Source organism: Gymnogyps californianus, unplaced genomic scaffold (assembly GCF_018139145.2).
Source record: "Gymnogyps californianus isolate 813 unplaced genomic scaffold, ASM1813914v2 HiC_scaffold_48, whole genome shotgun sequence".
Lineage (NCBI taxonomy): Eukaryota > Metazoa > Chordata > Aves > Accipitriformes > Cathartidae > Gymnogyps > Gymnogyps californianus.
The window spans coordinates 100,999-123,805 of record NW_026114378.1 but is presented as its reverse complement, the minus strand read 5'-3'; the positions used below and the strand labels follow the sequence as shown (position 1 = coordinate 123,805).

General features: G+C 42.4%; 1 protein-coding gene across 1 annotated transcript; it reads right to left on the bottom strand.

Moving 5' to 3' along the window:
* Positions 1–1,190: 1,190 nt before the first annotated feature.
* LOC127028903 (E3 ubiquitin-protein ligase RNF180-like) lies at positions 1,191–14,385 on the bottom strand. Its single transcript, XM_050914552.1, is given in 4 exon segments — positions 1,191–1,948; positions 1,951–2,134; positions 5,631–5,726; positions 14,341–14,385. Coding segments are annotated over 4 exon segments (1,083 nt in total).
* Positions 14,386–22,807: the final 8,422 nt, after the last annotated feature.

The window sequence follows — 22,807 nt, the reverse complement described above, 5'->3', positions numbered from 1 at the left end:
CTGTATGAGGAATATTAAGGGTGAAAATCATTTAGGTACAAAGGACTAATGAAAGATCCATATATGAACTATTGGTCCTATATATCCTATTAAATGCAAACCAACAAAAGCAATTTAATATATAACCTAAGCACAGTCCATTCAAATAAGCTTAGCATTTCTCAATAAGGCATAAGTATTAAATTAAACTTGACTGCTATCAAATGTAAAGTGATCACATAAAAAAAAAATCTGTGAAATAAGGTTTACATGAGCTTTACATGTCACTGCACTTCAGCTATGGAATATTCTAAGGTTATCACAATGACATACCTACCCAAAGTGGGAATGATTTATTGAGTAGATACTACTTCTCTGACGAGAGTTAGTATGTTTGCTCTCGCTGGCCACACAGTATTTTGTAGCAGGAATTTTATGAGGAGAAATTTTCTTTTAAAGGCATACATATCATTAGTCTTTTTACTGAATTTCAGAGCAAACAATAACTGTGTTATTCATTTTAAGATATATTCCTGGTCTTCCTCCCCTCCCCCCACCAAAAATTGCATTACCATCTATGATCTTTAATTCTATTCTTCTTTAGATGGTTTGAAGAAGGAAACTGGTTGTATAATTGATAAGAATATGTAACGTGTGTTAGATTTGTAGACAAAATATTTAGCTACTACAGACTAATATTGTAAATAGCAACAATCAATTCTTTACTCACAGAAAAAATATTTGTGTTACAATAAATAATAAATACAAACATCTTTTAAAAAATAAATTTTGCTTAACTGTAAAGATAACCCAAAATGCCATTACTTAAAAGTTAGGAAATCCTGAAATGCTAGTGTTTCTCATTTAGGAGATTTGAATGTATAGATTTCCTTTAATCACATTGATTAAATTTTACTGTATTTCTTCCCACTTCAAATTTGTTATTACATCACAAAATAATAAGAAGGCCAACAGAAACTAGTTATATATACCCACCAAGATTTGATTTTACACAGGAAAAAAAATGATTGAGTTGAATTAGAAAAACTACATGTAGGAAGAGGTCATAAATCCTTGTTTGCAGGATACTCGACTCTAGACTACCACGTTAAATCAATATTAAGAGACAGCATAAAAAAAAAGTCAAAATTATTTATAAAAGCAAGCCAAACTTTACAAAAAAAATAGCATAATTCATTTTAAACATCTACTTATTTCTGTAGCCACTGTTCTCGCCTTCTTTGTTTTCTCCTTAAGCTTTTCAATTTGTTTCTTTCTCTCTTATTCAGCTTTTGGTTGAAGGAAATACTAGTAGGCTGCACAAGCCCAACAGGTGTGATGCATTGTTCCTCTTCTACAGCACTTGTAGATGAAGAAAGGTTCATCACAGAAGGTGACCCATCAGCAATGGCACTCCCAGAAGATTGTCCAGTAACTTCAAAATCAAACTCACTTTCTGTTTCTCTATGTACTAATGTGGTAAAGGAAGTAACTTGAAACCTTTTTTGTAGTTTGTCAGCATTGGAACTATATTGGTCCTGAAAAGCACTACCATCTTTCCTATTGGACTCTAATCGCAAGCCACTTCGTGTGTAAACAGGTGGATTTTCATTTTGGCCATGGTAAATCATTCCCATACTGGAAGTTTCACATAATGCAGGCGACAAAACAAGTCTCTCTCTGATATTTAAATCCAAACTACGTGATCTTCTGTGAAAAGGTTTTACAGTGCATGCATCATTCATAGGACAGGAAGCAGAAAGATTTCTTTTTTGATTTAATGCCTCTAAGTGAAGTTTTTTACTTTTCATCTCAAATCTGGGAGCTCTTACTTCTACACAAAGTGCTTCTGTTAGTCTTCCAGTACCATTATTATTTCTGGCCACGTATGAAAGCCCTTGATTTTTGATTTCCAAAGTTGCAGTTACCACTTCATGGTGAGTATCCTCGCTAAAACCAGACTGAATTTTGTGGAGAGGTGTTTTCCTGATTTTGCCAATTTGACAGAGAAAGCTGGCTGATAGTCAGTCCGACTCTTGCAGAAATGTTTATTTACTAACTGTCCACAGGAACACTTTGTGTTGCAAACAAAGTTAAAGCCCCCTAAGCGGACTTCACAGAACGGACAGTGCAGTTTTCCAATTGTCCACTGTGCCTATTGACAAAAAAAGAAAAAAAACACCCAACACATTCATTGTAAATAAATGATTAAGAAATCATTACTAGAGTTACTTTTCTCCTTTAATAAAAGGGTTTACTTTTTGTTTTTCAAACACAAGAAAAGAGACTGCACAGCAAAAAGAAAATGCACCATAAATAATGTTCCAGTCAAAACTCTGCTTGCTGCAGTGATAACTAATTCTAAGAAATCTAGAACTAACACACATTTCAAAATGTAGAGGCTTTAAAATATTTTTAAAATTTGTCCATAGATAGAATAATGCTGCAATACTAATGAAAACATTAGAACCTTTAATGCAGTGAAATCAATTTACCATGTTAATCTGGAATTGGCAAGCACAGTTTCTCAGCTGAGATTTCTGAGTGCTGATACATTTCTTGCATACTAAGTACAGTGGAAGGAGATTTCTCACAAAGAGAATATAGCTTTTTACTTTGCTTACCCATGAAAGCTTGAAATGGAACTTGTATTTTGGTGTATGCAGTATTACAACATAATCTGTGTGCCGATACCATGACATATCCTTAATACTCTATAAGGAGACAGTTATTTTCATTATTTGTAATTCTATGAATCTCATTTCAATCCTAAAGTCACTTTTTCAAAAGAAAATACATATCAAAGATCTATAAACTCCTACATATTTGCACAACTACTAGTATTTTCAGTAAATATATTAATCTGTTCAGCAGAAACATTTTTGAGGATTAGTTATGCAAGTGTTTGTAGGATCAAAGCCCAGATGAGAAACATTACCAACTCCAGTCACACATTACTCACTAGTGTGCCTAAAGTGGGGTTGAGCCATGAATACAGAAATTGCCCAACATTTCTAGTTAAAGCATTGCTTTCAGTTGCTAATGTCTTTGCAAGGTAGTTTGGGAAGATGATTCCATGACTAATGCTTGCCTGAGTGAAAGCTTCAGAAAGTTTCAGTAAAACCAATTTTGCAGTTTCAGAAAAAACTTGCATGGGAAAAAAGGTTATTTTTCACATGCAATGCTAGAAAAAGTTCTGGAAACACTTCTTTGAGAAACTTACCTCTGTGTTGTGGGTTAAAAACTCAAAATTTCACAAAGTATCAAAGATGTGCCTTTCGTTGCACCTATGAGAATCTCGGTTTACATATGCCCAAAGGCTTTCAAATCTCTGAAAATTCCTTGAACATGCAGAGTCTCTCTCAGTTTATAAGGCTGATCAGCTTGTGCATATGCCATTCCCAAAGAAGAATTAAGCTGGTTCAGAGATTTACTATGCTTCTCACACTCCATTTCCCAGATGCCATGGGCTAGGCACTAAATTCAGGAAAAGCACTTTCTAGTGCCTTTAGTGAGTCTTGCTGGCACTCAGGCACTATGGAATAGTAACCTGGATCTCCAAATGGAGAGGAGGAATGATCCATGAAGGTTAGGGAAGAAGGCTAGGAGCCTGGCAAAAATGGGAAAGCAAGAGACGGTAGGGAAGAAAAAGGACATCTCTATGTCCTATGTGCACAGAGACTGGGAGATGAGGTGCAGTACAAGGGAGTCTGGGAGTGATTTAGCATGAGCTTGACAACGGACTGTGGAAGCATTGACTCAGTAAAAGAAGTAACAGCCTACTAGTGGAGGAGGTGGTAGGGGGGAAATCAGCAGGATCTGAAAAGGAGCTGAGGGTACACAGATTTAATGATGGCCTGCATAAAGAGGAAAAACTGGGAAGGGTTAGCCAAAGAAGCTAAAACAAGTGATGGGGAAAAGAAAATGCAGGTCAATAAAGGTCACTAACAGCACTAGCTAGATATTTATAATTATTGAATATTATCTATACACTAATGTGTGCATGAAATCCAATGAGATTGGTTAAGAAAAGGGACAGATGGCAAAAAAGAACTGGCTGGGAAGCAATGGGATGTTACAGCCTGCAAATAGACTTTGTGCTTATGTAAAATGATTTAGCCTTTGATTCAGGAGCCCAGGAGGATCTGGGGACAAGTCAGAATTGTTTAAAAAACCCACACATTTATCCATAAACCCACAGGATCTTCCAGAGAAGTCAGAAGTGAATGAGGCAAGAGTTCCCAAGATATTAAAGGACAAAATGAACACTAAGATACTGAAGGTGTTCATAGAGAATTGCATTCTCTGCCACCAGAGGAGCATTGCTCCTCTGCAATCTTGAGCAAATATGTTAAGCCTTTTCTGAGCAATCTATGGGTTTTTTTATTTCCCAGGTCTCCAACTTGACCCTCTAGGCTTTCAAATGCAGAAGGCTGGCTATTTACAGCTAAAGGTGAAAAGAATAATATTATTATCAATATTAATTCCAATTATACTGAAATAATATAACACGCAAAGTACTATAAAAAATTGTGTCCTTATGGTCAGGCATTCAAGATTAGGCAATTCTGCAAAGCGGGAAAATACCTCATCACCTCTAATTTCCACACACCCCCCAAGATTAATGTTTCTGAAACAGATACATTATTCTGTCATGCACTATTGAAGTATAAGAGACCATTAATTTTAAGAGGAGCTTAATTACTGCTTAACAAAATAAAACAGAGCAAAACAATGAAGGAAGATGAAACAAATGTTCTTAATATTTGAATGCTTAGTTTTACAGCAAGAACAATTTTTTCTGTATCATTTTCAGGGTGGATTTGCTTAGATCAGAAGTTGTTACTTGCAATATAGTAAAACTTAGACACTGAAGTCTAAGCAGAAAGGAATGCAGATAGCATTTGCCTCTCAAAATCAAAGACTAATCAGAGAAAAACTGCAGGGCAAAAGAAAACCACTGTTTCTGCTTATTATATCTATACAATAACATTAACTTATAGACCTAAAATAACTTAAAGAAAATACTCAACTGAAGCAATCATTACAACAGGAAAGTTGTGAGATGGTTTGTAATTTCAAATGGGCAGTTAAAACTCAAAAGCAGTGACACTGGCTTGACATCAGACCTTTGAATTTGCAGGAAGGCAACTTCATATGACAAAATAGCACATGAAATGTAAAAGACATCACATGATATTCCAACAACTGATCTATAATAAACCCTCAGTCCAGTTTTATGGAGAAACATTCTCCTTAGAGTTACTGTCAACATATGCGTTGATACTGCAAGATACGATGATCAAGACAAACCCAAACCCAAACCCTAGATAATTAATATAATTTTAAGCATTGACAAAATATGCAGAGGTGCCCATGACAGTTATTTGGACAAATGTAAATACATTCATCTATAAATGGGCAGGAACAGAATTTATCACTTCTAGGTTTTGTGCATACATAAAAAAACATTTAAGAGGAAAAAAAGCCTCTGCAAATGGTAATGATAGAAGTTACTGAGAAAAATTACCTCAGTTAGAAGGTGTCTGTGATATATATGGACCTTTTCAGAAAAGTGCCCTTGAAATTTGTTCCCCTTACTTATTTCACATTTTGTTGAATGATAAAGATGCAAGGAAAAAAAGATCTACCTTTTCAATGACGCATTTCACCCACTCTGGAATGGCTTCTAAGTTCACATGCCATATGTTGCAAGACTCTTGAGCAGCAGCTGAAGGTTGTGATGTCTGTTAAAAAAAGAAATATTATATTGATATTCAACATTCATGTAAGCTTTTTCTGTTTGAATATAGCCACAAGTCAGTTACCAAATTCAGTAAATATTTTATTAACAAATGATAAAACTCAAAGATGTTGGTACATTCTTTAAGCTAAAAATCAGGTAGATGCTGTCAATAATGCTCTATTTCTGAATCGAAGGACATTGGACAGACTCCACTGTGGAGATGGAGGCATTTGGAGGTGGTTTTGTTTTGTTTACAAGAACAGAAAGTATGCAATTGCTGATCTTCCAAGTATATTAGGAAACTGATTTCACAAGCACTATCAGCTGGCACAATTTTCCAGTAAAGACAGGACAAATTTAAGTTCTAATTTATATGAAGACTGTGGTCAATACTGCACAACTATGCCACAAATAGTTTTAAATTCATTTTCCAATGCTTGTTAGAATAACTAGCTGAGAAACCAGGGACTCTTAGTAACTTTTGAGTTTTTACTGCAATGATATGACCAACTGAAGAGAAAATAAAATCTAAAAAAATTTCATAATTAAGAATAGTGTTAGATTTTAGCTGAGTTTCAAAATTGTAGCATTTCACTAACTGATACTAAAATACAATTACCTAACTACCCTTTAGCACAGAAGTGATACAAGTGTAATTAAATCTTTTAATATGGTTTAGAATGTCAGTAAAGTTATAAAGATGGCTAAAATATAAGGAAATTCCAGTGAGTGTTAAAGTCTTAAAATCAGTTGTTAAAAGTTATGAATATGGAAAATCACTGACTCCTATGTTATGAAACTCATGGGAATAAAAGTTTTATTATGATGAAAATTGAAAGTGGGACTATACACCGAAGATAGAATGAAGTTGCATTTGTAACTTCAACATTTGGTTTTAAGATTTTTTCTCTTTTACTCATATTTCAGCTATGTCTTTGACTGAAGGTCTAAAATTCAACAGGGAAAGCAGACATACTGAAAACATTGCTCTTCTCATCTTAGTACAATCTTTGCCTCACAGCGTCTCGGAAAGTAGCATTAAATTAAGTTTTTTTATCTGCTATCTACATAATTAGATGTCCAGGTTTCAGCTGGGATAGAGTTAATTTTCTTCCTAGTAGCTGGTATAGTGCTGTGTTTTGGATTTAGTAGGAAAATAATGTTGATAACACACTGATGTTTTAGTTGTTGCTAAGTAGTGTTTATACTAAGTCAAGGATTTTTCAGCTTCTCGTGCCCAGCCAGCAAGAAGGCTGGAGGGGCACAAGAAGCTGGGAGGGAGCATAGCCAGGACAGCTGACCCAAACTAGCCAAAGGGATATTCCATACCATGGAATGTCATGCCCAGTATATAAACAGGGGGGAGTTGGACGGGAGGGGCAGATTGCTGCTCAGGCATTGGTCAGCGGGTGGTGAGCAATTGCATTGTGCATCACTTGTCTTTTCTTGGGTTTTATTTCTCTTTTTTTTGTTATATTCCTTTTCATTACTATTATTATTGTTATTATATTTTTATTATTATTGTTAGTATTATATTTTATTTTACTTTAGTTATTAAACTGTTCTTATCTCAACCCATGAGTTTTACTTTTTTTTCGATTGTCCTCCCCATCCCACTGGAAGGGGGGAGCAGTGAGCGAGCAGCTGCGTGGTGCTTAGTTGCTGGCTGGGGTTAAACCACGACATTAGAGAAGGAGCTCTTTCACTCTTGTGCACAATGAAGGTGGATCGCCACTAGCAATTGAAAGCTCCACCATGGGGCATTCATGTAACAGACAAAGATACCTCCTACTTTTCACTACATTTTTTCCATGAAAGGAGTTGAAATTTTCTACATGCACACACCCAAAAAACCTTCAAACCATGCACAAAATAAAAAACCCTAAAGTATAAAGCATGAAAAATATTCCAGAACCTCAAGCTCTGTAAGTGAAGGGAGCGCACTGTTAGAAAACTAATCGTAAAAAAATGCTAAAAAAAACTACCAAGGAATTAATCTCCTTTCTAACAGTATATATATGTTAGGAGATCAAGATCACGCCTGTACTATGGGTAGCTAATTCCATCCACGTTAACCCTAGATCCTGAAATACAGGAGAGCACAGTGCAGTGACAACAAAGTCAACTTGGACCTAGAAGTATTAAAGGCATGTTTGTACTGAACTTACACCTCCGCTTGAAAGGTGGGTCTTACTAGTTGGATGCAGTGTCACAGACCACACGGATACATTTGTACTGCTGCTGGACCCAACTGAATGTGTCAGCAGAGCTATGCCAGCTTAGGAAATCTGCATTAGGCTTGATTTTACAAAGATGACCCCTTCGACAAAACAAAAGAGCATGTAAAAAAACATTTGCAACAAGAATTGAAACTGAAAAAATTATTTGTATACTTTGCATTATGAGAAAGACAAGAATATATTCAGTTAATCTAATGACAACATGTCCTCAAAACTTGTATAGGAAAGGAGAGATTTCTAATACATAAGGGACAGCACAATCTTTGCCTTCTTGTAATAACAGGCAGGTATGTCAACCATAGACATGTACGATCTCTGAAAGAACAATGATACACTGCAAATGAGGTATTCCTTCTAAATTTGTAAGTCTCCATGTTGTCCATAACCTGGGCTTTGAATTTACAATAATAAGTGCACTAATAAGGGACTAGCAATACAATATTTAAGAACAAGATCAAACAACTGATTTAAATGGATTAAAGATTAAAAGATTTTCATTAGATTAAAGTTATTCTTGTAAAGAAATATCTACATTTTTAGTAGTATTTCAGATAGTATCTAAGACTTAGTATTTCTTGGGTCCAAATACTGCTGACTTTGGAAACACTTTGATTTCGTTACTTATCCATAAGGAATAATATTACTGCTATACTATATTGGGTTTGTGTGGCAAGTTTTTGGTAGCAGGGGGGCTACAGGGGTGGCTTCTGTGAGAAGCTGCTAGAAGCTTCCCCTATGTCTGATAGAGCCAATGCCAGCTGGCTCCAAGACAGACCCTCTGCTGGCCAAGACTGAGCCAATCAGCAATGGTGGTAGTGCCTCTGTGTCGTGGTTTAACACCAGCCGACAACTAAGCACCACGCAGCCGCTCGCTCACTCCCCCCCCCGACCCAGTGGGATGGGGGAGAGAATCAGGAAAAAAACCTCGTGAGTTGAGATAAAGACAGTTTAATAGGACAGAAAGGAATGAAAAACAATGATAATGATAATAATAATAATATGACAATAGTAATACTAAAAGAATTAAACTATACAAAGCAAGTGGTGCACAATGCAATTGCTCACCACTCACCGACCAATGCCCAGTTAGTTCCCGAGCCACGATCCGCCCCTTCCAGCCAGCTCCCCCAGTTTATATACTGGGCATGATGTCATATGGTATGGAATAGCTCTTTGGCCAGTTTGGGTCAGCTGTCCTGGCGGTGTCCCCTCCCAGCTTCTTATGCCCCTCCAGCCTTCTTGCTGGCTGGCCATGAGAAGCTGAAAAATCCTTGACTTAGTATAAACACTACTTAGCAACAACTAAAAACATCAGTGTGTTATCAACATTATTTTCCTACTAAATCCAAAACACAGCACTATACCAGCTACTAGGAAGAAAATTAACTCTATCCCAGCTGAAACCTGGACATCTAATTATGTAGATAGCAGATAAAAAAACTTAATTTAATGCTAAATCCAAAACACAGCTGTATTGGGTCTAGCTGAGATGGAGTTAATTTTCCCCACAGCAGCCCTCATAGTGCTGTGCTCTGTATCGGTAGCTAGAAAGGTGTTGATAACACACCAGGGTTTTGGCTACTGCTGAGCAGTGCTCACACAGCATCAAGGCTGTCTCTCCAACATTGCCCCCCCACCAGTAGGCTGGGGGTGGGCAAGATCTTGGGAGGGGACATAGCCAGGACAGCTGACCCAAACTGACCAAAGGGATATTCCATACCATATGTCATCTGCTCAGTATAAAAGCTAGGGGGAGGAGGAGGAAGTGGGGGGCATTCGTTTGTTTACGTTTGTCTTCCGGAGCAACCGCTATGCGTACTGAAGCCCTGCTTCCCGGGAAGTGGCCGAACATCGCCTGCTGATGGGAAGTAGAGAATAAAATCTTTTGTTTTCCTTTGCTTTCGCGCGCAACCTTTGCTTCTGCTTTATTAAACTGCCCTTATCTCGACCTACGAGCCTTTCGTTTTATTTTCTCCCCCTGTCCAATTGTGGAGGGGGAGTGATAGAGCGGCTTTGGTGGGCACCTGGCATCCGGCCAGGGTCAACCCACTACAACAGCACTATACCAGCTACTAGGAAGAAAATTAACTCTGTCCTAGCTGAAACCAGGACAGTATCCACCCCTTATTCTATACCATCTACATCATGTCCAGGTCCCACAATTTCCAATGCATTTTCAATTAATCACCACCACTTTTGCTGCCTTTTAATACATATACACACAGATATCATTCCCTTAATCTATAAGCCTTTAAAATGTCCATTTAAAATGTTCATTGAGTTCATTCAGTCCATGACTTTGGACTCCATCTGTCATAACAGTCTGTCTGGGCAGGAGGGATGGTGCAAAGTCCGCTTAGTCGGCAGAGCAGGATCCGGCTTTGGAGCAGTGCAGCGGGCGGGTGACATTGGGCGCAGCAGGAGGATGGTGTGTAGTGTTGGATTGTTGCATGCTGCAGTCAGTCCTGGTTCCATCACTACTGCACTTCACTTGGTTTTATCAAAGTTCATTCTTCATTAATCTAAGTAATTCTTACTGTAATACTGTTGATATAGCATATAACAACTATACTAATGATGACATACAGTGGCAGGGTTATATAGCAATTAACATCATACAATTTAATCTATTGGCTGTTCTCACCTAAAATCAAATCCCCTTGAGGCACACATCGGACTTCCCCATCCTTCCGCATCACCCACCAAGGGCACCCAGGTCCTTGAGCAAAAGCAATCCCACAAATGGGTTTTCCTTTGCCTGAGGCAGGAGTAACCCAGACTGTCTTCCCTAGCATATTTTTTATGTGCACTACAGGGACTTTATCCCCTTCTACAGTATGTAAAAGTTCTGATTGGGCGGGGCCAGCTCGATTGGCAGATCCTCTAGTGTTGACTAACCAGGTGGCCTTTGCTAGATGTGTATCCCAATGTTTAAAGGTCCCACCACCCATTGCTCTCAATGTAGTCTTTAACAGTCCATTGTATCGCTCGATTTTCCCGGAGGCTGGTGCATGATAGGGGATGTGATACACCCACTCAATGCCGTGCTCTTTGGCCCAGGTGTCTATGAGATTGTTCTGGAAATGAGTCCTGTTGTCTGACTCAATTCTTTCTGGGGTACCATGTCGCCATAAGACTTGCTTTTCAAGGCCCAGGAGAGTGTTCCGGGCGGTGGCATGGGGCATCGGATATGTTTCCAGCCATCTGGTGGTTGCTTCCACCATTGTAAGCACATGGCGCTTGCCTTGGCGGGTTTGTGGGAGTGTGATATAGTCAATCTGCCAGGCCTCTCCATATTTATATTTCAGCCATCGTCCTCCATACCAAAGAGGCTTTAACCGCTTGGCTTGCTTAACTGCAGCGCATGTTTCACATTCATGGATGACCTGTGCGATAGTGTCCATGGTCAGGTCCACCCCTCGATCACGAGCCCATCTATATGTGGCATCTCCTCCTTGATGGCCTGAGGTGTCATGGGCCCACCGAGCCAGAAATAATTCACCCTTATGCTGCCAATCCAGATCCACCTGAGCTACTTCAATCCTAGCAGCCTTGTCTACCTGCTGGTTGTTTTGATGTTCTTCAGTGGCCCGGCTCTTAGGTACGTGGGCATCTACATGACATACTTTCACAACCAGGTTCTCTAGCCGGGCAGCAATATCTTGCCACAATGCAGCAGCCCAGATGGGTTTACCTCTGCATTGCCAGTTACTCTGCTTCCATTGCTGCAACCACCCCCACAGAGCATTTGCCACCATCCAGGAGTCAGTATAGAGATAAAGTATTGGCCATTTTTCTCGTTCAGCAATGTCTAAAGCCAGCTGGATGGCTTTCACCTCTGCAAACTGACTCGATTCAACTTCTCCTTCTGCAGTTTCTGCAACTTGTCGTACAGGACTCCATACAGCCGCCTTCCACCTCCGATGCTTTCCTACAATGCGACAGGACCCATCAGTGAACAGGGCATATTGCCTCTCATTTTTTGGCAATGGGGCCTCTTCAGCACGCATCACCTCCTCCTCTGGTGATATTGCAAAATCTTTGCCTTCTGGCCAGTCCGTGATCACTTCCAGAATTCCTGGGCGACTGGGGTTTCCTATTCGACTTCGTTGTGTGATCAGTGCAACCCACTTACTCCACGTAGCATCAGTTGCATGATGTGTAGAAGGGACCTTCCCTTTGAACATCCAGCCTAGCACTGGCAGTCGGGGTGCCAACAGGAGCTGTGTTTCAGTACCAACCACTTCTGAAGCAGCTCGAACTCCTTCATATGCTGCTAACATCTCCTTTTCAGTTGGAGTATAGCGGGCCTCAGATCCTCAATATCCCCGACTCCAAAACCCTAGAGGTTGACCTCGGGTCTCCCCAGGTGCTTTCTGCCAGAGACTCCAGGTAGGGCCATTCTCCCCGGCAGTGTTTGGTAGATGCTAGCCAGGGCCCAGCACAGTGCAATAAGTTGTGCCTCTTTGGAATTGCCACAGCATTTTCCTTTCAGATAGTCTATCACTTTATCAGGGTCCTGTAGTTGTTCGGGAGTGAAGTTCCAAACCATTGGAGGTGAGAAGTTCTCTAGATACCTGCCCATATTCTCCCACATGCCATGCCACCCATGGCTATCCAGCCTCGGGGCAGATTTCCGAAAGGTATTCTTAAACAGTTGTTTAACCTTAAGCAAGACCTGGAACACATTCAGGAGACGTAACAATAGGAACATGCTGGTTTGAACATCCCAAGGATATTCAAAATTCTCAAGAGCTGGGTCTCCCCTTGTGCTTTCTGCCAGAGACTCCAGGTAGGGCCATTCTCCCCGGCTGCGGTGTAGAGCACATTTTTAACATCTGGTCCTGCCCGGACTGGCCTGAGGGCTACTGCATGAACTATCTCCCGTTTAATCTGTTCAAAGGCTTGTTGTTGCTCAGGGCCGCATTTAAAATCATTCTTCTTCCAGGTCACTTGATAGAGAGGGCTTACAATCAGACTATAATTTGGAATATGCATTCTCCAAAAACCTACAACACCTAAGAAAGCTTGTGTTTCCTGTTTACTAGTTGGTGGAGACATAGCTGCTATTTTGTTGATCACATCCATTGGGATGTGACGACATCTGTCTTGCCATTTTATTCCTAAAAACTGAATCTCCTGTGCAGGTCCCTTCACCTTACTTTGTTTTATGGCAAAACCGGCTTTCAGAAGGATTTGGATTATTTTCTTCCCTTTCTCAAAAACTTCTTCTGCTGTGTTGCCCCATACGATGATGTCATCAATGTATTGCAGGTGTTCTGGAGCTTCACCCTGTTCCAGTGCATTCTGGATTAGTCCATGGCAAATGGTGGGGCTGTGTTTCCACCCCTGGGGCAGTCGATTCCAGGTGTACTGGACGCCCCTCCAAGTGAAAGCAAACTGTGGCCGGCACTCTGCTGCCAAAGGGATTGAGAAAAATGCATTAGCAATATCACTTGTGGCGTACCACTTGGCTGCCTTTGACTCCAGTTCATACTGAAGTTCTAGCATGTCTGGCACAGCAGCACTCAGCGGTGGCGTGACTTCATTCAGGCCACGATAGTCTACTGTTAGTCTCCACTCTCCATTAGACTTTCGCACTGGCCAAATGGGGCTGTTAAAGGGTGAGCGAGTCCTGCTGATCACTCCTTGGCTCTCCAGTCGACGAATCAGCTTATGGATGGGAATCAGGGAGTCTCGGTTGGTGCGATATTGCCACCGGTGCACCCTTGTGGTAGCGATTGGCACCTGTTGTTCTTGGACCCTCAGCAACCCCACAACCAAAGGGTCCTCAGAGAGACCGGGCAAGGTGGACAACTGTTCAATTCCCTCTGTCTCCAAGGCAGCTATACCAAAGGCCCACCAATACCCCTTTGGGTCCTTGAAATACCCCCTCCTGATATAATCTATGCCAAGGATGCACGGGGCCTCTGGGCCAGTCACAATGGGGTGTTTCTGCCACTCATTCCCAGTTAGGCTTATTTCAGCCTCCAATACAGTTAGCTGTTGGGATCCCCCTGTCACTCCAGAAATACAAACGGGTTCTGCCCCTTTATAACTTGATGGCATTAGGGTACACTGTGCACCGGTGTCCACTAGAGCCTTATACTCCTGTGGGTCTGATGTGCCAGGCCATCGAATCCACACAGTCCAATAAACCCGGTTGTCCCTCTCCTCCGCCTGGCTGGAGGCAGGGCCCCTCTAATCCTGGTCAGAGTATTTGTTACTCACTTCTTGTAAAAATGACTTAGAGGTCCCTTCAAGAGGGTCAGAAGCCCTTCTACTCTGTCTGGGGAATTGCTTGCTGGAAACCAGAGCGGCATCTTTCCTGGAAGAATCCCCTTTTGTGGTTGTTTTTCCTTTCAACTCACGTACCCGTGCATCTAGGACCGAGGCAGGTTCTCCATCCCACTTCCTCATGTCCTCTCCGTGGTCACGCAGGTAAAACCACAGGGTACCCCGTGGTGTATACCTTCTATGTTCTCTCTCTTGATCAGAGGAATGCTCACTCCTAATAGCTGAGATATTGGTCCGTACAGGTGGGGAGTAGGACTTTTCGATCAGTTCGATCAGTTTTTCGGACTTTTTGGACAGTTTTTCCACAGGCTCATATGGTGGAAGAGAAATTTTCTTCATATTGCCGGAGTTGGCTGGCAATTTCATCCACCGTCGCTGCCTCTTCGTCTTTCCAGGTTAGTACTGCCAATGGGTTGGCATACGATGATGGTGCGCTCCGTACAAGCTTCCGCCACATGGGTCATGTGCATTCAACTTCATCTGGATCTCTGGGTAATTGTGCATTGACCAGGTCATAATAAATCATCTCTAGCATGGCTAGTTCCCTCAGGTACTGAATACCTCTTTCCATGGTGGTCCACTTGCCTGGTTGACATATAACATCTTCCTTGAAGGGATACCTTTCCTTCACACTTGACAGGAGACGCCTCCAGAGGCTGAGGGCTTGTGTCCCTTTTCCAATTGCCTTGTCAATGCCCCCTTCCCTAGAAAGGGATCCCAGCTGCTTGGCTTCCCTACCCTCTAATTCCAGGCTACTGGCCCCATTGTCCCAACATCGGAGCAGCCAGGTGATAATGTGCTCGCCTGGACGACGGCTGAAATCTTTTCGCATATCCCACAGCTCACTCAGGGACAGAGATCGGGTGATTACTTCTGGTTCTGCCTCTTCCTCCTGTTCTCGTGATGGCCCTGGTTCACCTTCATCCCTCACTAAGCGAACTGATTTTTTTGTATATTTCTTCTTCTGTATAGGGGCAACTGATACTGGCACAGGTTGGTTTTCTGGTTCAGCTGCAGTACTGGGGTTGGAGTAGCCGCAGTATCTGTCAGTCTGTTTTCCCTCCCTTCCCCCTGAGGGTGGTGCATAATATCGAGCAGTGTTTGGTAGATCCTGGCCAGGGCCCAGCACAGTGCGATAAGTTGTGCCTCTTTGGAATCGCCACAGCATTTCCTTTCAGATAGTCTATCACTTCATCAGGGTCCTGTAGTTGTTCAGGAGTGAAGTTCCAAACCATTGGAGGTGAGAAGTTCTCTAGATACCTGCCCATATTCTCCCACATGCCATGCCACCCATGGCTATTAAGCCTTGGGGCAGATTTTGGAAAGGTATTCTTAAATAGTTGTTTAACCTTAAGCAAGACCTGGAACACATTCAGGAGACGTAACAATAGGAACATGCTGGTTTGAACATCCCAAGGATATTCAAAATTCTCAAGAGCTACTGTAATTTGCCTGGAGGAAAAGGGGAAGCTGAAGAAATGTGTCTCCCCCATGGATTGGCTCTCCGATGAGAAAAGGTACAAGGTGTAATTATTAATAGTTTCTGATAGACGGCTCCCGAAGTACAGAGGTGACGGCAATGCTGAGTACAAATACCAGATTAGTTTCATGACCAGCAATTCTATTGTATCATAAGCCAGTGTTACAAAGTACAACAACATGATAACTCTGGCCCAGTTCCCACGGGTGATAAACAGCACAACAGGGAGCATATACTGCAAGTAAGGTCTTACATAACGCACCTTTAAGAACAAGCGCACCAACTTTGAGAGCAAATAAATCAACATTGTGACCAGCGACTATTGAACTAACAGAATGAATGCTTATAACAAATTTGTTCTAACACATTCCAGTCAGATTTGTCGTTATGTCAACCCATCGGGCGCCAAAAAGGACTGTCATGGTTTAACCCCAGCCAGCAACTAAGCACCACGCAGCCGCTCACTCACTCCCCCCCGACCCAGTGGGATGGGGGAGAGAATGGAAAAAAAAAAGTAAAACTCGTGGGTTGAGATAAAGACAGTTTAATAGGACAGAAAGGAAGAAAATAACAATAATGATAATAATAATATGACAATAATAATACTAAAAGAATTAAACTATACAAAGCAAGTGGTGCACAATGCAATTGCTCACCACTCACCGACTGATGCCCAGTTAGTTCCCGAGCAGCGATTCGCCCCTCCCAGCCAATTCCCCCCAGTTTATATACTGGGCATGATGTCATATGGTATGGAATAGCTCTTTGGCCAGTTTGGGTCAGCTGTCCTGGCTGTGTCCCCTCCCAGCTTCTTGTGCCCCTCCAGCCTTCTTGCTGGCTGGGCATGAGAAGCTGAAAAATCCTTGACTTAGGATAAACAGTACTTAGCAACAACTAAAAATATCAGTGTGTTATCAACATTATTCTCACACTAAATCCAAAACACTGCACTGTACCAGCTACTAGGAAGAAAATTAACTCTATCCCAGCCAAAACCAGGACACACAGGTACGTGAGCACTGATTTCCGGTGCTGGGCTGGATGTTCAAAGGGAAGGTCCCTTCTACACATCATGCAACTGATGCTACATGGAGTAAGTGGTTTGCACTGATCACACAACGGGCTCTTATAGGAAACCCCAGTTGACCAGGAATCTTGGAAGTGATCACAGACTGGCCAGAAGGCAAAGATTTTAGAATATCACCAGAGGAGGAGGTGACGCGTGCTGAAGAGGCCCCACTGTATAATAAACTGCCAGAAAAGGAGAGGCAATATGCCCTGTTCACTGATGGGTCCTGTCGCATTGTAGGAAAGCATCGAAGGTGGAAGGCGGCTGTATGGAGTCCTGTACGACAAGTTGCAGAAACTGCAGAAGGAGAAGGTGAATCGAGTCAGTTTGCAGAGGTGAAAGCCATCCAGCTGGCTTTAGACATTGCTGAACGAGAAAAATGGCCAATACTTTATCTCTATACTGACTCCTGGATGGTGGCAAATGCTCTGTGGGGGTGGTTGCAGCAATGGAAGCAGAGTAACTGGCAACGCAGAGGTAAACCCATTTGGGCTGCTGCATTGTGGCAAGATATTGCTGCCCGGCTAGAGAACCTGGTTGTGAAAGTACGTCATGTAGATGCCCATGTACCCAAGAGCTGGGCCACTGAAGAACATCAAAACAATCAACAGGTAGACAAGGCTGCTAGGATTGAAGTGGCTCAGGTAGATCTGGATTGGCAGCATAAGGGTGAATTATTCATGGCTCGGTGGGCCCAGGACACCTCAGGCCACCAGGGAAGAGATGCCACATATAGATGGGCTCGTGATCGAGGGGTGGACCTGACCATGGACACTATCGCACAGGTTATCCATGAATGTGAAACATGCGCTGCAATTAAGCAAGCCAAGCGGTTAAAGCCTCTTTGGTATGGAGGACGATGGCTGAAATATAAATATGGAGAGGCCTGGCAGATTGACTATATCACACTCCCACACACCCATCAAGGTAAGCGCCATGTGCTTACAATGGTGGAAGCAACCACCGGATGGCTGGAAACATATCCCGTGCCCCATGCCACTGCCCAGAACACTCTCCTGGGCCTTGAGAAGCAAATCTTATGGCGACACGGTACCCCAGAAAGAATTGAGTCAGACAATGGGACTCATTTCCGGAACAATCTCATAGACACCTGGGCCAAAGAGCACGGCATTGAGTGGGTGTATCACATCCCCTATCATGCACCAGCCTCCGGGAAAATTGAGCGATACAATGGACTGTTAAAGACTACATTGAGGGCAATGGGTGGTGGGACCTTTAAACATTGGGATACACATCTAGCAAAGGCCACCTGGTTAGTCAACACTAGAGGATCTGCCAATCGGGCTGGCCCTGCCCAATCAGAACTTTTACATACTGTAGAAGGGGATAAAGTCCCCGTAGTGCACATGAAAAATATGCTAGGGAAGACAGTCTGGGTTACTCCTGCCTCAGGCAAAGGCAAACCCATTCGTGGGATTGCTTTTGCTCAAGGACCTGGATGCACTTGGTGGGTGATGGGGGAAGATGGGGAAGTCCGATGTGTGCCTCAAGGGGATTTGATTCTGAGTGAGAATAGCCAATGATTTGAATTGTATGATGTTAATTGCTATATAATACTGCATGTCATCAGTGGTATGGTTGCTATATGCCATATCAATGGTATTACAGTAAGAATTACCCAGATTAATTAAGAATAAATTCTGATGAAACTGAGCAAAGTGCAGCGATGCTAGAACCAGACAAGCGCAGCAGTGATAGAACCAGGACTGACTTCGGCATGCAACAATGTAACACCACACACCATTTCTCTTGCCCTGAAGGACTGTTATGACAGATGGAGCCCAAAGTCGTGGACTGAATGAACTCAACAGACATTTTATAGGGATGGCCCATAGACTAAGGGAATGATATCTGTGTGTATATATCAAAAGATGGGAAAGGTGGTGGTGATTAATTGGGATGTATTGGAAAGCGTGGGACCTGAGCATGACGTAGATGGATATTGTCCTGGTTTCGGCTGGGATAGAGTTAATTTTCTTCTTAGTAGCTAGTACAGTGCTGTGTTTCACATTTAGGATGAGAATAAAGTTGATAACACACTGATGTTTTCAGTTGTTGCTGAGCAGTGCTTACACTAAAAGTCAAGGATTTTTCAGCTTCCCATGCCCAGCCAGCAGGAAGGCTGGAGGGGCACAAGAAGCTGGGAGGGGACACAGCCAGGACAGCTGACCCAAACTGGCCAAAGGGGTATTCCATACCATATGATGTCATGCTGAACATTAAAACTGGGGGGGAGTTGGCCTGGGTGTGGTGGCTGGCTGCTCTGGGACTGGCTGGACATCAGTCAGCGGGTGGTGAGCAATTGCATTGTGCATCACTTGTTTTGTATATTCTTTTACCATTATTATTATTTTCCCTTCCTTTTCTGTCCTATTAAACTGTCTCAACCCATGAGTTTTACCTTTTTTCCAATTCTCTCCCCCATCCCACTGGGGGGAATGAGCGAACAGCTGTGTGGTGTTTAGCTGCCTGCCAGGTTAAACCACAACAGAGGGAAAGTCCTCTCATCCGTTAGTAGCTGGTTAAAAGATAACAAACAAAGGATAGAAATAAATGATTCAGTTTTCTCACTGGAGGGACATTAGCAGTCTGGTCCTAGATGGGTCTATGGTACAGTTTGTACTATCCAACATATTTGTAACTAGAAATGGAGGTGATAAAATTTGCTTACAGTACCAAAATATTCAGGATAATAAAAATGAAAGCCATTTGCAATCAGTTGCATAAGACTGTCATGATACTGAGTGATCTTCAGCAATGTTTGCATTCTTTTCCTTTCATATGAAAAGGAAGTAGTAAACTGGAAGGGTACAGAGAAGATAAATAAGGATGTCAGTTTTAAATGACTTCCTGATGAGGAATATGTAAATAGACTAGGATGCTTCAGCCAAAACAAGAGATGACTAAGAGGGAAGGTAATAGAGGTAATTAAAATCATGAGAGGCATGGCAGAAGTGAATGGGCTGCTGTTATTCACTGTCTCATAACAAAAGAACTAGAGGACATTAAATAAAATTATCATTACCCCAGAGCATAGGTTCAAATAATAGCAGATTCTTGGAAGAAGAATGCAATAAAGTCTATTAAACTCAAAGATACTACATTTGCCTGCAGAGATCCTTGAACTGCAGGTCCCTTGGGGCTGAGAGAGTATACCAGGAAAGTATTGCAATATGCTTGCCCTGTTCTTATATTCTTTCCTTGCAATTCACCAATTCCTCATTGTTTGACCTTGTCAGAGGAAGAATGATAGGATAGGTAGACCTTTAGTTTTGTATTGGGTTTGCGTGGCAAGGTTTTGGTAGCGGGGGGACTACAGGGGTGGCTTCTGTGAGAAGTTGCTAGAAGCTTCCCCTATGTCCGATAAAGTTAATGCCAGCGGGTTCCAAGACGGACCCACCACTGCCCAAGGCCGAGCCAATCAGCAACAGTGGTAGCGCCTCTGGGATAACATATTTAAGAAAGGGAAAAGAAGTTACAGGGGAGTTGCAGTTGCAGCCAGAGAGAGCAGAGTGAGAAGATGTGAGAGGAACAACTCTGCAGACACCAAGGTCAGGGAAGAAGGAGGGGGAGGAGGTGCTCCAGGCACCAGAGCAGAGACATTCCCCTGCAGCCCGTGGTGAAGACCATGGTGAGGCAGGCTGTCCCCCTGCAGCCCATGGAGGTGCACAGTGGAGCAGATATCCACCTGCAGCCCGTGGAGGACCCCACGCTGGAGCAGGTGGATGCCCGAAGGACGCTGTGACCCCGTGGGAAGCCCGCGCTGGAGCAGGCTCCTGGCAGGACCTGCGGACCCATGGCCCCATGGAGAGAGGAGCCCACGCTGAAGCAGGTTTTCTGGCAGGACTTGTGACCCCATGGGGGACCCATGCTGGAGCAGTCTGTTCCTGAAGGACTGCACCCTGTGGATGGGACCCATGCTGGAGCAGTTCATGAAGAACTGTAGCCCATGGGAAGGACTCACATTGGAGAAGTTTGTGGAGGACTGTCTCCCGTGGGAGGGACCCCATGCTGGAGCAGGGGAAGAGTGTGAGGAGTCCTCCCCCTGAGGAGGAAGGAGTGGCAGAAACAATGTGTGATGAACTGACCCAAACCCCCATTCCCCATCCCCCTGTGCTGCTCGGGGGGGAGGAGGTAGAGAAAATAAGGAGTAAAGTTAAGCCTGGGAAGAAGGGAGGGGTGGGGGGAAGGTGTTTTAAGATTTAGTTTTTATTTCTCATTACCTTACTCTGATTTGACTAGCAATAAATTAAACTAATTTTTTCCCCAAGTCGAGTCTGTTTTGCCTGTGACGGTAATTGGTGAGTGATCTCCCTGTCCTTATCTCGACCCACGAGCCTTTCGTTTTATTTTCTCTTCCCTTGTCCATTTGAGGAGGGGGAGTGATAGAGCAGCTTTGGTGGGCACCTGGCATCTAGCCAGGGTCAACCCGCCACAAGTCTACTCTAGTATGCCTGTTCTTATGAGATATCTTACAATTTGATGACAATGATATCTTCCATTACAATTTTAACTTAGGCATCATAAAAGGATTTTATGCATTTATCAAGTAAGATTATGTAAATATTTATTATTTGCCCTCTGAAGACAATTGGAAACAATACATTGTCCTAGTTAAACCACCCTAGGTAAACTTTGAACTTCTAGCTTTTTGAAGTGGTGGTCTTTCATCACAGAATCTGTTTAAAGCATAAAATATCTCATGGTCTTATTTTTTTTATGCTTTGTGTAAGATTCTACTGAGACTAGTTTAGGTTATGATGGGTGTCTGTGAACATGTGCAAGCAAAGATGCCTTCTGTCTTCATCATCAGCAAGAATTAGCAAGTATCTTTCTATGTAGTGGAAGTGGGGAATGATCCTTGCCAGCTATGCCAAATAGAATGGCAAAAAGATAGATCATGGCCACTGAGCAATGACCAGTATAATTAGTTATGTTCATAATTAGCTGTGAACTAGCTATGTTTAGTAAAGGTTATGTCAGACATGCTTCCCCGGTACACTCCCCTGATCCACTTAGCACTGAAATGTACTGCATAGTAGAGCAGTTTGTACTTGTTCTGATTTCGGCTGGGACAGAGTTAATTCTCTTCTTAGTAGCTGGTACAGTGCTGTGTTTTGGATTTAATGTGAGAATGATGTTGATAACACTCTGATGTTTTAGTCGTTGCTAAGTAGCGCTTATCTTAAGCCAAGGACTTTTCAGCTTCCCATGCTCTGCTAGCAAGCAGGTGTGCAAGAAGCTGGGAGGGAGCATAGCCGGGGCAGCTGACCCGAACTAGCCAAAGGGATATTCCATACCATAGAACATCATGCCCAGTATATAAACAGGGGGGAGTTGGCCGGGAGGGGCGGATTGCTGCTCGGGCATTGGTCAGCGGGTGGTGAGCAATTGCATTGTGCATCACTGTTTTTTTTTTCTTTTTTTTCCCCTCTTCTTTTTTTTTATATTCCTTTTCATTACAATTATTATTATTATTACATTTCATTATTATTATTGTTAGTATTATATTTTACTTTAGTTATTAAACCGTTTTTATCACAACCCATGAGTTTTACCTTTTTTTCCGATTCTCCTTCCCATCCCACTGGGAGCGGGGTGGAGTGAGGGAGCGGCTGCATGGTGCTTAGCTGCTGACTGGGGTTAAACCACGACAGTACTGAAGTAGCCTCTAAAGGCTCTCAGCTCTGCTGGTGTAAACACATCTTATCTTGAAAGTTAAGTTTGCCTGGTGTTCAGTGCTTTGATTCAATACTTCACAGAAATCCCATTTACTATAAGAATAACAAAGAATTTGTGGCTGAGAATAGATTGTAGGAGAATCAGTTGGCTTCATCACTATCATTGAGTTAATAGAGAAAAAAGGAGGACAAACACGTACATTGTTTCTGCTACCTAACATGCCCATGATTTCTGTTTCATACGTCTGTACCAGTGAGACAGACAGATCCACGCCAGTCCAAAATTTGGACATG